Raw genomic sequence first — 14,492 nt, 5'->3', positions numbered from 1 at the left:
GGATGCGCTGGTTGAACTTCACCTTGGTCACATCTGTTATCGATAGGGAATATACTGAAGTGGCTTCTGAGATGCTACAGTGACAAAAAAGTAGTAATGCTGGCTAGAACTGTGCAAATAGTAAGAAAAGAAGGCGGAGATGCTTCCACCAGTGGCTCTAACTGGAATATCACTTTGCCTGTGTTTTTATACTCTTTCACTTGTTGTTTGCAAACAGTTGTTCAAATAGTTGAATGTTCGCACAGAGTGAGTTTGGGGCCTTAAGCTGATATTTATTGACACATAAACCAAATAATGACAGAGAATAAATTAGGTACAGTTAATGCCACCGTGCAGCTCAAAGACATGAAGAAGGGTCAGATTTACCAAACACCTTTCTCAGCTTTAACAGCGAAGGTCCTGTAAACCTTTGCCTTTCTAGATAAAGTGGTTATCCGTTTGCCAACATAGAAACTGCAGAATAGTCCCAGTGAAAAAGGGCCTGTTGAAAAATCTGTTTCCACTCAAAAAATGAAATTAGTGAAGCCATGATCTGTAGGGATCATGAGAATGAACACCTTAGTTTTCTCTAAGAGAAAAGATGCGCAGTAGGTGAACGAGGTTCTCACTGCCTCTGTTGAAGTGCTTGTCCATTCAGTACTGGGCCCTTTCGCCATGGTGAGCTTCTTATAGAGTTTTGTTGTTGGCTTTTACATATATGTATATATACACACACATATATATATGAAAATAATTTTGTATCAATATCAGTGCAGTAGCAGCTCTGGATTTCAACTTTAAATTCTTAGACACCGTGCATAAATGCGACCTGATTGTACTTGGGCTCTAAAGCACAAAAGTCCATTTGAATTTTAACTTGGGAGTAATGAAAGGCTGTGATTCAGCCCATTTGCTCCTGCAGGCAAAGCAGGTACATTTTTCTTCCTCTAACTGGATGAGAAACGAGGTTAGCTTCTTCCTTATCACTTTGCGTCTGAGAAAGCAGTCATACATAATCAGAATATATTTTAGTGTTAGCAACAGATGAGCTTCTCATAGCAGGCTATTAGTAGCTGACTGTTTCTGAAACTCTTGTGCAAACTTTTAAAATCAGCTCCACTTCTTAGAAGTTGCTCATTAAAAGTGTTGCAAGTTTCGATCACCGAGGTCCTCACTGTTTGGGAAACTCTGATTTTCAGTGTGTACTCAAGTAGTTTGAAAATGTGATCATAACAATTCCATTGGCTGGGATGAACTCTTATATACTTCAAATACATAATCCTGTTAAAATAATATTCTGGTATAAGAGTAATCTGCAATAAATCAAAACAGGACGCAGCTACTGCTATGATTACACATACGCTTTTGCAGTGAAAGTGATACCCTTTTTAGAGGCTGCATGCTGTAGAGATACAAGATGAGTAATTCTTTTTGTTGGGTTTTTTTTTTTCTTTGTCAGCTGAACCCGTTGATGTGCTAAAAGCATTAGAATTTCACAATTCACCAGAAGGAGTATCAAGAACAGCAGGATTTTGCACAAACAGAAGGGATTCAAAAGGATCGGATGTCGCCTACAGAGTTTCGAAAAGTGCACAGCTGAGTGCCCCAACAAAGCAGCTGTACCCAGGTAAGGCGGTCAGGATTTACTGTGGTAAATCATCTTACTGTGATGCTTTTGTGGTATCTCAAGCACGGCGTGTAGCCCATCATCGGTACCACAAAACACTTCTGTTATCCCTAGAGCTGGGCCTGCATACGAATGACAGGACGTGCTCTTTATCCACGGAATGAATCGGGTTTTATTGCCTTCAGTCACAAAGCTCTTCATCAAATTCTGTGTCACTGGCAGAATTGGCCCATAAGTCCCATTACCTGTTCTTTCGTGGTGCTAGCCAAGGGAAAGCTTATTTGTTGGCTTTGGCAAGTTTCCTCCAGTTTCAGTAGTCCATCTAAAAGCAGAACTTCCTGGAGTAATGCCGCTGTGGTAGAAGTGAGTTGTGGTTGGCCATTGCAAAATCGTTCCCAGAAGTACCATCTGGTAAGAATTACCTAGGAGTATCTGGGTATTTGGGGGACTAAACAAGGCTTGTTGTGGATAGCAGGTAATGTGACTCCATCTTCTCTCAAATTGCTCTAAAATGAAATAATCACATTTTGGAAAAGATTCTTTGGATGCCGAGGAGAGAATTTTGTTCCATTATTTTGCTGTCACTTGACCCAAACTGTTGAGGAAAATGATAGTAAGAGTATTAACAAACAAAATTGTGGAACACGTAACTTTTTGGCTTTGATACATCATGCAGAGTTTGAACATGCCTGTCTATAAACATACAGATTAGATGTTGGCAAAGAAAAATATTATTTTTTTTTGTCTTTCAAAGCAGCAGTCGTATAGATGTCATCCAAGCTCTATAAAAGGGAGAAACATACCTTGTTTTGTAGTAATACTGGGTTCCCAGAACAACACAGCTTGAACTGTGTATAGCTGTTTCCTAACTCATGTGTTCCCTTAACTCATCAGATTACTTTTTTATTCATGGAAGATGACCAAAGCAAAATTCACTACAGATATAATACTTATGTTTTTTAACACAGTTTTTCAGTTTTTAATATATCCTCTCTACGAAGTGGCAGAGAGTTAACAGGGCTATCCAGCTGAAAATACCATTCCCTTGTGGCACGTTACAGTCTGTAATGCCTTGTGTGACTACGGGTGTAACTAATTACTACTTCACCTAAGTAAGGTTAGCAGAAAATGGGCTGCTCTTGCTTTAAAAAATGTGAAACGGATACATGGTACTGAAAAACTGCACAAGTTGCACGGTGTGGTAAGTTGGCACCCTTATATTCTGAGTTTTACAATGTGCGTCATTGAGGCCAGGTGGTGCAACAGAAAACTTCAGGTGAGCATTCAAATACAACTGGACAGAAGATTAAACTGACTTGGATGTTTTTTAAAGTTTAGAACAGTACTAACACCTTCTGTTGAATCAAAGCCTGGGAGTCCAGAGCTGCACATCTGAGAGCTTGGGTTGACTTGCTCATGAACCAAACCGTAGCATAAAGAGATCTGGCAGCTGCACTCTTCACATGATTCTTGAATGCCAGAACAAACAAGTACCTCATGTTGTTGGCTGACATCTAAATTTCTATAGCCTTTGACTGCCCTAATTTAGGTACTCCTCTTATTAATGCTTTCAATTTCTGCTTTACAACTGGAATGAGTTTGATTTTACCCATCTGTTACAACACTTCTGTGTGCAGGAGACAAGTAAAAAGCATTGCTCTCTCACAGTATAAAAAGAAGCCACCCCAAAACTTTGCTTAGTACAGGAAAATGTCATGCTATCCTCTACTTCAGTCAAGAACCTAGAAACGGGTTTTTTTGAGGCGATTATGGTAATTGCTTCCTTTTGAATCTTGCAGAACAGGCGTCCTCTCCCCGCCACAAGGAATCCGTCTTTTTCAGAGATTATTCTTAAAGATATTTGAGCGATCATGTCCCTTTTCTTAGTGCTCTATAGTAGTGGAAAGGCTACGGAAGGTATCCACGACAGGACCGAGTTGTGAGACATCGTTGTAGCTAAACGATAGAAGTTGCAATGCATCCTACGCTTGCTTCCATCCAACTCCTAGAACTCGGCAGGAAGCACAGGTCCCTTTTAGCTGCTGTAGCTCAAAGGGAGCTGTGAATCACAAAAGCCGGGAGCATCAGCACATCCATCCTTTAAAAATGGATCTAATAATATTTACCAACTTCCCAGAATAGGATAGGCAGTGATTGCACTGACTGGAAGGCAGCTTACAATTGCAAAGAAAACTGCTTAGATTTTCATTGTACTGTTTCTTTCTATGCTCTTATTCTTCATCTTTTACAAAAGCGTGAAGGAATGGCAGGAATGGCAACCCAGATACAAAGATTTTTCTAGCAGTTTTCCCTCCAATTGTTCTTTTTGTTCAAATAGAACCATACCAATAAACAAGAAATTTAGAAGTAGTCAAAAAGACTTTGATAACTATTCCAAATGTGTGTGGAAGAACTACATGTGCATAGCAACACATGAAGTTTTACATGTTAGAATGTTGTTCATTTTTTGACTTTTTCAATCAAAACTGTGTTTGGAGGAAGTTTACTTACATGGTGTAGGTGCAGGATAAAGCATTTGCAAATATTGTCATAGCAGTGATAACAGAAACTACTGAGCTGAGGCACGTGACTCTTTTCCAGTCACCTTTCCTAGAAAGCTCGCAGGTTTGTTTTCACAGGACGTTATCTGTTTGAAGAGCACATGCCCACGCTAGCCCAGTCGGTGCCGCCTGCCTTAAGCATTTGCAACGTATTTTTCAGATTAACAACGCAGACAGAGCAAGCGTTCAGGGCTTTCCAAATCATTTCACAGAATCCCAGAATGGCAAGGGTTGGAAGGGCCCTCGGGAGATCATCTAGTCCAACCCTCCTGCTAAAGCAGGCTCACCTAGAGCATGTTACACAGGACAGTGTCCAGGCGGGGGTTGAAGATCTCCAGAGAAGGAGACTCCACAGCCCCCCTGGGCAGCCTGGGCCAGGGCTCGGGCACCCTCACAGTCAAGAAATTTTTCCTCCCGTTCAACTGGAACCTCTTGTGCTTCAGTTTGTGCCCATTGCCCCTTGTCCTGGTGCTGGGCACCACTGAGAAGAGTCTGGCTCCGTCCTTGTGACCCCCACCCTTGAGATATTTGTAGGTATTGATGAGATCCCCTCTCAGCCTTCTCTTCTCCAGGCTGAACAAGCTCCTTCAGCCTTTCCTCGTAGGGGAGATGCCCCAGTCCCCTCATCATCCTTGTTGCCCTCCCCTGGACTCTCTCTAGGAGTTCCTCATCTTTCTTGAACCGGGGAGCCCGGTTCTTTGGCCTTCATTGACAGTCACCTTTTCCTTTTTTTTGTCATCTGTTTACTCTGACATTAAAAGGTATAACGTACAGTTTAATTTAATCTGTAAACTAGCAGCTTTGCTTTGTCTTTAAAAAGCTTGACCAAAGGCTCAGCAGAGCAAATGAAATGCTTCCTATTTATTGGGCTTTGATCCCTTCAAAGTAAGATGTCAGCCCAAGCCCTGAAGCGGTCTATGTTACTGCAGTGTTTCAACAACCTTCTACAAGAAAAGTTAAAAAGGTGGTAGAAAGCCCAATAAAACAACATTGCAGCAGACAATATAATAAATGTAAGACCAGGGATTTTCTGTTTTAGGGGAGTAGTATGTCATTTAAAGAGCAATGAAGATTTTATGCATTTTGTTTTCATATTGTAACTAAAGAGTTAATGGCATCAAGAGCTTCCCTTCACGGAAGGCTCCGTAGAATCCCGAAAGAGTTTTCCCACAAGATCTGTCTTGGAAACAATCTTCTATTTTCTCCGTTGGAAGAAGCGATTCCTAAATCAGCTTTTCATGTCGAAGTCTTACATACATCTATTCTTTACAAAAATGTAACTTATTTTATTAAAACTTACTGTATTATTAAAATGTTTAAGAGCATTTTACCCCCTCTCATGCACACACAGGTGCAGTTACATTCATTTTTGCCAACGTTATGACTAGATTCTAATCCCTTTATGTCTTTCATTTCTTGCAAATTGCAGCTGAAGCCACATGGATCCAATGTATATTCTGAATTTTAGAATCCCAGTCTTGCCCTTCTTTTGATGTTAAGCCTAACAGATTTTCACATCAAGTGACGTGCAGATTTACCACCAGATTCAACAAGAGCAGTACTGAGCAGAAACCTCAGTCCTTCTTTTATAAACAACTTGTATCCACTTTTAATTTTGTTTGTTTTTAGTTGTAAAGTTTGCAACAATGATTGATACATAGTTTCTACTTCGAAGATAAACTATCAGGGAATAAATGAAAAGAAAACTTGCGTTGATTTTTGCCTAAATCTCCTATGAAATGAAACTAGCTATGTATTTTTTTCAGTGTTAGGCACGATATTATTCTAGAAAGACTCGAATATTAATTGTGAGAGAGAAACTAAAAGAAGTGGTTATCAGGGGAGATGGAGTGCCTGGGAACATATTTGCTGTAATACAGAGACTTATTTTGTTGAGTGAAATTGTAGTGCACGCTCCTAAATTAGAAGACTGCTAAAAGAAGGTGAATAGAAAAAATAACAAATGTGGAACTGCCATGGTTCTTGCGTACATTGTATTATAACGTAAATTCACAATAGGTTTACAAGTCATGTTTTTAAGAATCATTAAGGTATGTATGTCTTTCAGGAATTAAAGCAAGATCAGAAAGAAAAAAATAGATACATTTTTCTAGTGTAATTTTTTAAAGTATTCCTTTTGGAGAATTAAAAAAACCCAACAGTTTGTGTGCGGGATCCTCTGTGCTTATAGAAAAACATAAATGTTTAAAGAATGGCTTCATCTTTTCTGAATTTATGCCTGTATGTATCGCTTTGCTTACAGGTGGAGATTTTCCAGAAGATTTTTCAATATTAATGACAGTAAAACCTAAAAAGGGTATCCAGTCCTTCCTTCTGTCTATCTACAACGAGCAAGGAATTCAGCAAGTAGGTGTTGAAGTTGGTCGATCCCCTGTCTTCCTGTTTGAAGACCAAAATGGAAAACCTGCCCCAGAAGACTATCCTCTTTTCAGAACAGTCAACATTGCTGATGGCAAGTAAGTGTTAAATTTTGAGATGAAAAGTAATACCACAGAGCACTGTACAGGTGCTTATGGTCTTTACAAACAGCTATCTCAAATATTTAAATAAATCAGTAACACAGTTTCCAGCTGGCTGGACTGCTGGTGGTACAAAATCAGAGAACCTTTGCAACAGAATCCAGTTCCAGCTTCAAATACAGCTGCAGATGAAGCCAGACCACCTTTCTTATTTGCCACTGCTAGAAATCAAGGGTGAAGAAATAGTCATAGGAGTTAAACCCACCAAAACTAAACCTATGAAGATTCTTCCTGTGCAATATAGAAAGAAACTCTGTTTTCAAACAGACTCGAGGAATAGGCTCACTGTCTTGCCCATTTGAAGGGGAGAGGCAGAGTGAAGAGAAGTTGACAAGACAGCATAGGATTCTATCCTGAACCAAAACAGTAGATAAATAAGATGGTTTCAGATATCTATCCATAAGGAAATCGGGGAAGAATAAACTGGACAATTAATCTGAAGCGCTGCCAGGACTTAGCTGCACCCTCGGTAAAGGCAATTCACCTCAAACACCTACTGCGTAATTAATGCGGTTGTTAAGTTTTTGTACCTAACTTCCCTTTGCAGACAAGATGTCTTTCTCTGGGAATGTCATTCTAGTGCTTGTAACTGCACATTCATTCTCGCAAAGGCTTTTTATTTATTGTGCTGCAGTCCAGGAAGAGCAGCCGCAGTCTGCAGAGATGCACAGAATGAAACGTTATTAAAGCAAAAGAAAACAAATTGGTAGAGAAGGAAGGGCAAAAATTCAAATATAATGAAATATGTTTATAAAGCAATAAAGGATGAAAAAAAAAAAGTGTCTTCTAGCCCTTCTATTGCCAGAGAATGGAATTATACCATGAAACCTAAACCTGCTGTGTTTTCCTAGCAGAAGGAGTGATAAAATAAAGCAGCAAACTTTTTTTTTTTTCCCATTGCCTTCCTCTAAATAACAAAGCTTTGACATGGATTTAAGAATTTCACCCCGAATGTTGAGAAACTCATAAAAATGAAGAAATCAAAATGAACTTGGTTGGTACAATTTCCTGCAGTGAGACTATACAACTTCTAAATCAACTGGAGTCAATCCCATCCACAGCGAGCTGTCTTCACGCTTTCAGCTTCTCCGCGCTTTCAAAAGAGAGCCTGACAATTTTCTTCTGACTCAGCTATTTCATGAAGGATCTAGGACAACAATCTTCATCTCAAAATGAGATATATTTAAAAAGTGTAAACAGTGTAATGTGCCTGAGGAGGCATGGACAGTTTGTTTTTATAGTGATAATGTTCAACAGCGTTCCAGAGAAAACACGGAATTAGAGTTCTGGCTCAGTGATACTGTTTAGCAGTCAGATTCCATTAGCTTCGAGGTGTTCCTTTTGATATACAGAAGCTCTTTGTAACGATGATCTAAGCTGTCTCTCTGATTTAGACAACCTTAGTGCCACAAATGCCAACTAAAATAATTTGATTCCAGCCTTCCTCTTGCCAGTCACTACTGTGACATACTTGATGCTTTTTGCCCTGGTCTAGCAAAGATTCTTTGATGTTTTGCTCCATGTTAGACTACAGAGTGGCTTGCTCTTGCTCTTGGATGTTTAAGTTGTCATAGCAGAGGGGCTCACTAAATGACTGCGGTCTGTCATGGTGATAGCGTCTCCTGAAGAACATGGTACCGTTGGGCAAATTGTACAAAACTTTATCTCAAATGTCTTTAAAATGAAACCACTTGTCAGTATTCTGAATCACTTCATTCACTTTTGGGTGAATATTTAAGTAGGCAAAGCTATCGTTGCAGCAATATTGGCAAGCATTTGTAAGAATACATATCTGGAAAAGCATCTACGTTGGAACTGTGGTACATCTTTGAAAAATGTCTGTAGCTATGGGATGCATGCAGATAAGCAAAAGAACATGGTAACATTTTGGTGATTAATCACAGAGAAATAGTAAAATGTAAGCACTAAAGAATAAACTGCTGGATTAAACACTTGCACAGGTAATTCCTTAAGTAGTTGGGAAAATCAAATACATTCCTAAAAATAAAATCTGCTGTCAGATTGTTCAATCTAATAAAATGTAAACAGTGCACTCGCTTCTCATTTGAGTTTACCCACGTTCTCTGGGTAAAGCTTCAGAGAAGGTCATCGTGAGCTTTATCTTACAGAGGGTATTCACAATGAGCTATGGATCAGATCCCTTTGGACTAGGGGAAGTTACATAGTGAATAGGCAAAACGTTGTGTACATTTGTGTATGTACGAAAGAAGGGAATGAATGGAGACATTTAAAATGGTGTTTGTGACTTGACTGGTGCACAATCTGCAATAAACTGTCTTGATAAGAACACAATGACCTGATTTTAAAAACATAAATTACAGCAGGTTTATGTTTGTTTGGTTTTTTTAATAGGTGGCATCGAGTAGCTATTAGTGTGGAGAAAAAAAGTGTTACGATGATTGTTGACTGTAACAAAAAAACTACAAAACCACTTGAAAGAAGTGACAAAACAGTTGTGGACACCAATGGCATCACTGTCTTTGGAACCAGGATCCTGGATGAAGAAGTTTTTGAGGTACAAATCAATACTGAACAAATGGAATTGAGTGATGATTTATTTTTGTTGTTGTTGTTCAGTGAAGTGCTTAATGTGTATCAGAATAAATTTTTTTAGGGCACAAGCTGGTATAACAACTTATAGAAGTTGTTAGGCTGGGCTGAAATAAGAGAAGTAAAACAGGGAAGTGTCTCTCTTGCTGGAAGACATGATGCATTTTTCTGTTCTTTAGATTATGTGGTGTCTGGAAGGGGCTTGCTTTTTTTGTCTTTCTGCCTAATATCAAGATACCAGAGATATTTAGGTGAATTAATCTGGGAAAGTTGAGTAGTATGATACTGAATCATTTTGGTTCTGTCCCTCTTAAACATTTGCAGATATTTGTGCATGCTAACAGTATTTGAGAGAGGGGGAGAAGGACCTGGAAAGTTTTCTGAGTAATATGAATCCCTTCTATTGTTTATCCCACTTATTACTCTTTCCAGTAACTGGAACATACTTTGGCAATAAGGACATATATGTTTCCATCATTTACTGGCCAAGAAGTACATATAGGAAGGGTAAAATGCCTCTAAGGAAGTATGTGACTGCCAATCATGAGGCCTTTCTAGGTAGAATCCTTATGTCAACAACTATTTTTACAGGCTAATAATGAAGCTTCTCCAAATCTACCTACTGAGTTTCTTTTATGCTATTGTTATACAACAGTCAAAACTGTCAAATTTTAAATGAAAACTGAAAAATAAGAAAATGCAGATCAGTACTTAACTTACTTTGTATACAGGACATGTGTGCTCCATAAATGTCCGAGTGGTAATCCTAGCTTTAAGCAGAACGTATGCTTGAGAAGCTGCATAGGTATCAAAAGGGGAAATACGAATTTTGAGCGTAGCACTGTGCCATTGTTATGTTTCATTTCCATGGACATGCCGAAATGGGAGGCTTTTGAATGGGGTCATTTCTGGCATGATTTTAATGGGTCAACAAGCAGTGTGATGCGTTTGGTATTCACAGCCTAACTTGCCTGTAGTCCCCAGTACAGTTTGCACATCTAAGGGACATTGTTCTTCATCTGAGAATGAATCCCACAGGTGCCTCATCTGGGGTAGGACAAGGATTTTTGGTCTCCACATGGAATAATTACTTTAAATTTTCATTTGTATTTCTTTAGGTCAGAAACCAAGTCCCACAGTTTTGTATTTGGCAATAAATTGCCAAAATATGTGCAGTATTAATATGCCTAAGTAAAAAGAATTCAGCAAAAAAATGCAATGAAAGTAGATAAACTGCTCTTTTGTTAGTTTTTTACATGTGATTTTTGATTCTAATAGAAACCAAGGCAACAGGCCCCGGCCTGTGCTTGCAAAGTTTGTAACCATTTTAAAAGTCATCAAGGAGGGAAGCGCACGCTAATTGAACACTGGTGTTTGGTTTGTTTTACTCAGCGCAATTGCTAAGTAAAAAGACCTGTCTGCAGTTTCAGAGGTGCTGAAATGATGGCACGTGGCTGTTGGAAAATAAGTAGTGTTCGATGGCGTGTACATGAAGGGAGGTATTTGATTTAATTATTTGCATTAAGTACCATTGAATAAAAGAGAAGTACGCTAGGGGCCTCTCATCTCTGGAATTGTTGGCTGTTAAGGTATTGTATCTGTCCTCTATATTTTAAAGAGTTTTAAATATTAAATCCTCCAAAAAATTTTGTTAAAGAGAGATGAAGACCATTCCCGTGGGAATGCAGAAGGACCGCAGGCTACCTAAGGGGTAAATAAAATGATAGCTCTGAAAATGTCCTGCTATGTCACTTCTCTGTTAAAAGGTTATTAGCCACTTGGAAAGAAAGATGAAACTTCGTGTCATAAGTTACTATTTTAAGGCAAGATCATTCCTACTCCAGCAGTTCCTCCTCAGTGATAGTTGCCTCCATCCGTACCTTTTGCAGCGTATATACAATTCCTTCCACTCTTTGTCAGATTTTTTGCTGAAATCTCCTAGATGGACGTGGCAAGTCAGTGCTTTAGTTCCAGCGGAGACCCCCTAAGAAGAATGATGGCTTTGGACTCACAGAAGAAACATAAAGTAGAATCGTTTAGGTTGGAAAAGACCCTTAAGATCAAGCCCAACCGTTAACCTAGCACTGCCAAGTCCACGGGCTGGGGACTCGACCCCTTCCCTGGGCAGCCCCTTCCAGTGCCTGACAGCCCCAAGGGGAAGGAATTGTTCCCCATGGCCAACCTCACCCTGCCCTGGCACAACTTGAGGCCGGTGCCCCTCGTCCCATCGCCCCTTCCCTGGGAGCAGAGCCCGCCCCCCCCGGCTCCCCCCTCCTCTCAGGCAGTTGTAGGGAGCGATGAGGGCTCCCCTCAGCCTCCTCTGCTCCAGGCTGAACCCCCCCAGCTCCCCCAGCCGCTCCCCAGCAGCCTGGGGCTCCAGACCCCTCCCCAGCTCCGCTGCCCTTCTCTGGACATGCAAAGAAATCGTGCAGCTGTCTAAAGTCAGCTTACAGGTTGAATCTTAACGTTCAGCACTGAGAACAGCAACATTTCTACCATTTGTAACACCACTGTACGTTCCTGTGTCCCTTCAGTGTTGAGGTTTCTTTACTTAACTGATTGCACCCCTTTTCTCTTGCTTTATTCAGAGAAAACCATCACGTTCTTTTAATTGCTGCGGGAGGTGGTGGTTAGATCTAGTCTGAAGTGTCTTATTTAAATTAGAAGCTTACAGTCATTTCTTTTGGGTTTCTGCTTCCTCTCTTACTGTACAGGTACCACGGGTACCTTTATCCCTATGTTCAGTTATTTGTATCTTTAGCTAGAAATGTGCGTGTTGAAAACAGGCAATTAGAATGTCCCTCAAAGTTTAAACAAAATACTGTGCCATACACGGTTTTAACGATACGTGTCCTCCAAAGTCTGGCCAAGCAAAACCTAATCTCATTCTTTCTGAGTTTTTCATGTGTTTGTACTCCCTAAACATCATTCTTTTTATTTCATCAGCAAGACTTTACCCATCCTTTAGCTACTGCTGCTACAATTTCTAAAGTTTGGGGCTGAAATTTGTCTCCTGCTTGAGAGCCTCCTGGTTGCACCTTAAATATTCTGTTTCTCCCATTCCTGGTAGCACAGAGTGACGTTTGGTGGTTCCATGGCCCTCCTTGGTACTGTTTCTGTGCTCTGAACCCTGCTCTATCTTGAGACCACACATCACACAACGTGTCTTATTCTATGTGCAGGAAATGCCAGAACTGAACTTAGACATGACACTAGATTTAAGTGTTCAAGACTTAAAACTGTGTAAGACAGACTTCTGGTATGCCTTTATTAGCTTGCATGTAGGAAGCACATAAAAAGAAATACCTAAGTGTAGAGCGAGCTGTGGGAATTCCCAGCATATTGCACCCGTGCACCACGAAGGCTGTTTTCTCTTGGGTAATAATGATGCTTTTAGCCATAGTAAGCCAATGATTTGATCGCAGGAACTGCGGAGCACTCTTCAGTCTCCTCAAAGTGAATGGGAATTCAAAATATGGAAATAGTGAATCTGTAGCATTGTGCAATGAAGTCGTAGGCTTCAGTCACTGACAAGGTGAAGGTGCCAGGGTTTCTTCTGGTCCTGAACCCATTCGTACACAACTGCACAAACCCCAATTGCATCGTTAAGGTCATTCATTGCCATTGAAAGCTGAGCTCAGCACTGTCAGAATCAGCGCTGCCAACACCCAGACACATCATATGTTCCCGTTCCCTTAGGGAGTACATCTAAACCGCTGACAATTCTCGCGTACGCACATGAGTCAGAAATAGGTATTATTAGGTGATGTTATCCTGACCTGGCGACTTGATTGTATCTTTGGTAAAAAAAAGACTTCTTCAGTCATATTGCTCTAACATATTTGCATGGACCATTCATTTAGAGTCCTCAGAATAAATATTGCTCCGATGAGGAATAGTTCACGCTTATTTTAAATCAGTGCTGCATCACAGTGGACCAAATATTCTTCTTTGTTTCTATGTTATTTTAAATTTGCAATACAACACCATTTAATGAGATTAAATTCTTGGCTATTTCCTTTTCTTTTTTTCTGTTCTTAATATTAAAGCCTGTTTTCTAGGCACTTCTCCCACCTTTGTTCTGGATCTGGCAGCCTGGCAATTGCTAACACAACAGTATGCTTTAGTACGCTGGGAAATTTTAAATGCGTACATTTTAATTAGTTTGACATGACTGCTTTAATGTAACTTCCCTGTGCTGATGGTCAATAATTTCTGAGTAAGTAAGCATACTGGGAGTCCAGAGATCAGGGAGATTGCCACTGGAAGAAGGAAAGGGTTGATCAGTGTCCTACGAGGAGGATAAATGACTACCTAATTCGCTATTTTTGTATACTTAACAAAGGTAATATTCCTTAGCACGTTTACCTGCTGCTGCTAAAGCCGAGAGGCATTTTTTAGCGATGCTGTTGGCAAGATCTTCTGGTTTAGCTTTAAAAGCAAGAAAATAATTAGCTTCAGTCTTTTCCAAATCTTGGGGGGTGGTGGTGGTTGTCTTTTGGATGAGGAAATTCTAATGTGGAATTGCCTGCTGCTCATTCCTGAATATAAGTGCTGAACTGAGATTTGATGACATCGTGCTCATTTAATATGGAAATCGATATGATGTCACAAACAAGATATTGAATACAAGCAAGCATTAAGCCTCAGGTACATCAAATGCTTGAGAAGGAAATCATAAACTGTGAATGTGCCTTAAAATAATAGAAATATGCTGTCTAGAAACTATTATCGCCAACTTCTGAATTGGGAGACCTTCATTTACCTGCTAAGCACTTGCTCCCTGAGTGGGTCTATCGATATCAGTGGGACTAATTTGTAAATGCTTGTTAGTGAAAGACTGACACGATATACCTCAAACTTTTACATGTGTGACTTGAAATTAATCTCTGCTGTGTTTTCAAAAACATAATGCAAGTAGGGCTGGTTTGTCAGTGCTTGCTGCAAGGAAGAGAATTCCTACAATAGCCTACAAAAATTGAAAGGGAAAAAAAAAAGAAATCGGTCAGATGCTGGTACATGGCACCTAGTAAAAGAATTTTGAATTGTTTCCATTGAAATATGTTTTTAGCTTAAATGTTTGATAAATAACAGGGATCTTTTTATTCTTTGCCAGCTTTAAGGATTTGTCACTCCTCATTTAGCGCTCTTGGTGTGAACAACACAACAGGTTTTTTATAATAAGGCAATAACTGACAGAGTCTTTATGCAGAT

At 39.8% G+C, this 14,492-nt stretch overlaps 1 protein-coding gene across 1 annotated transcript in view; it reads left to right on the top strand.

The window, feature by feature from the left end:
* The first annotated feature begins 580 nt into the window (after positions 1–580).
* The window catches only part of COL11A1 (collagen type XI alpha 1 chain), a 146,073-nt gene continuing 132,161 nt past the window's right edge, over positions 581–14,492 (top strand). The window contains exons 1-4 of the mRNA XM_035902871.1: positions 581–587; positions 1,439–1,606; positions 6,431–6,644; positions 9,081–9,243. Coding sequence (XP_035758764.1) covers positions 581–587; positions 1,439–1,606; positions 6,431–6,644; positions 9,081–9,243 — 552 coding nt within the window. The remainder of the gene's footprint in view (positions 588–1,438; positions 1,607–6,430; positions 6,645–9,080; positions 9,244–14,492) is intronic.

This window comes from Egretta garzetta, unplaced genomic scaffold (assembly GCF_000687185.1).
Source record: "Egretta garzetta isolate BGI_Z169 unplaced genomic scaffold, ASM68718v1 scaffold149, whole genome shotgun sequence".
NCBI lineage: Eukaryota > Metazoa > Chordata > Aves > Pelecaniformes > Ardeidae > Egretta > Egretta garzetta.
Note: the sequence above shows the minus strand (reverse complement) of the source record. Positions and strands in the feature narration are given on the sequence as shown.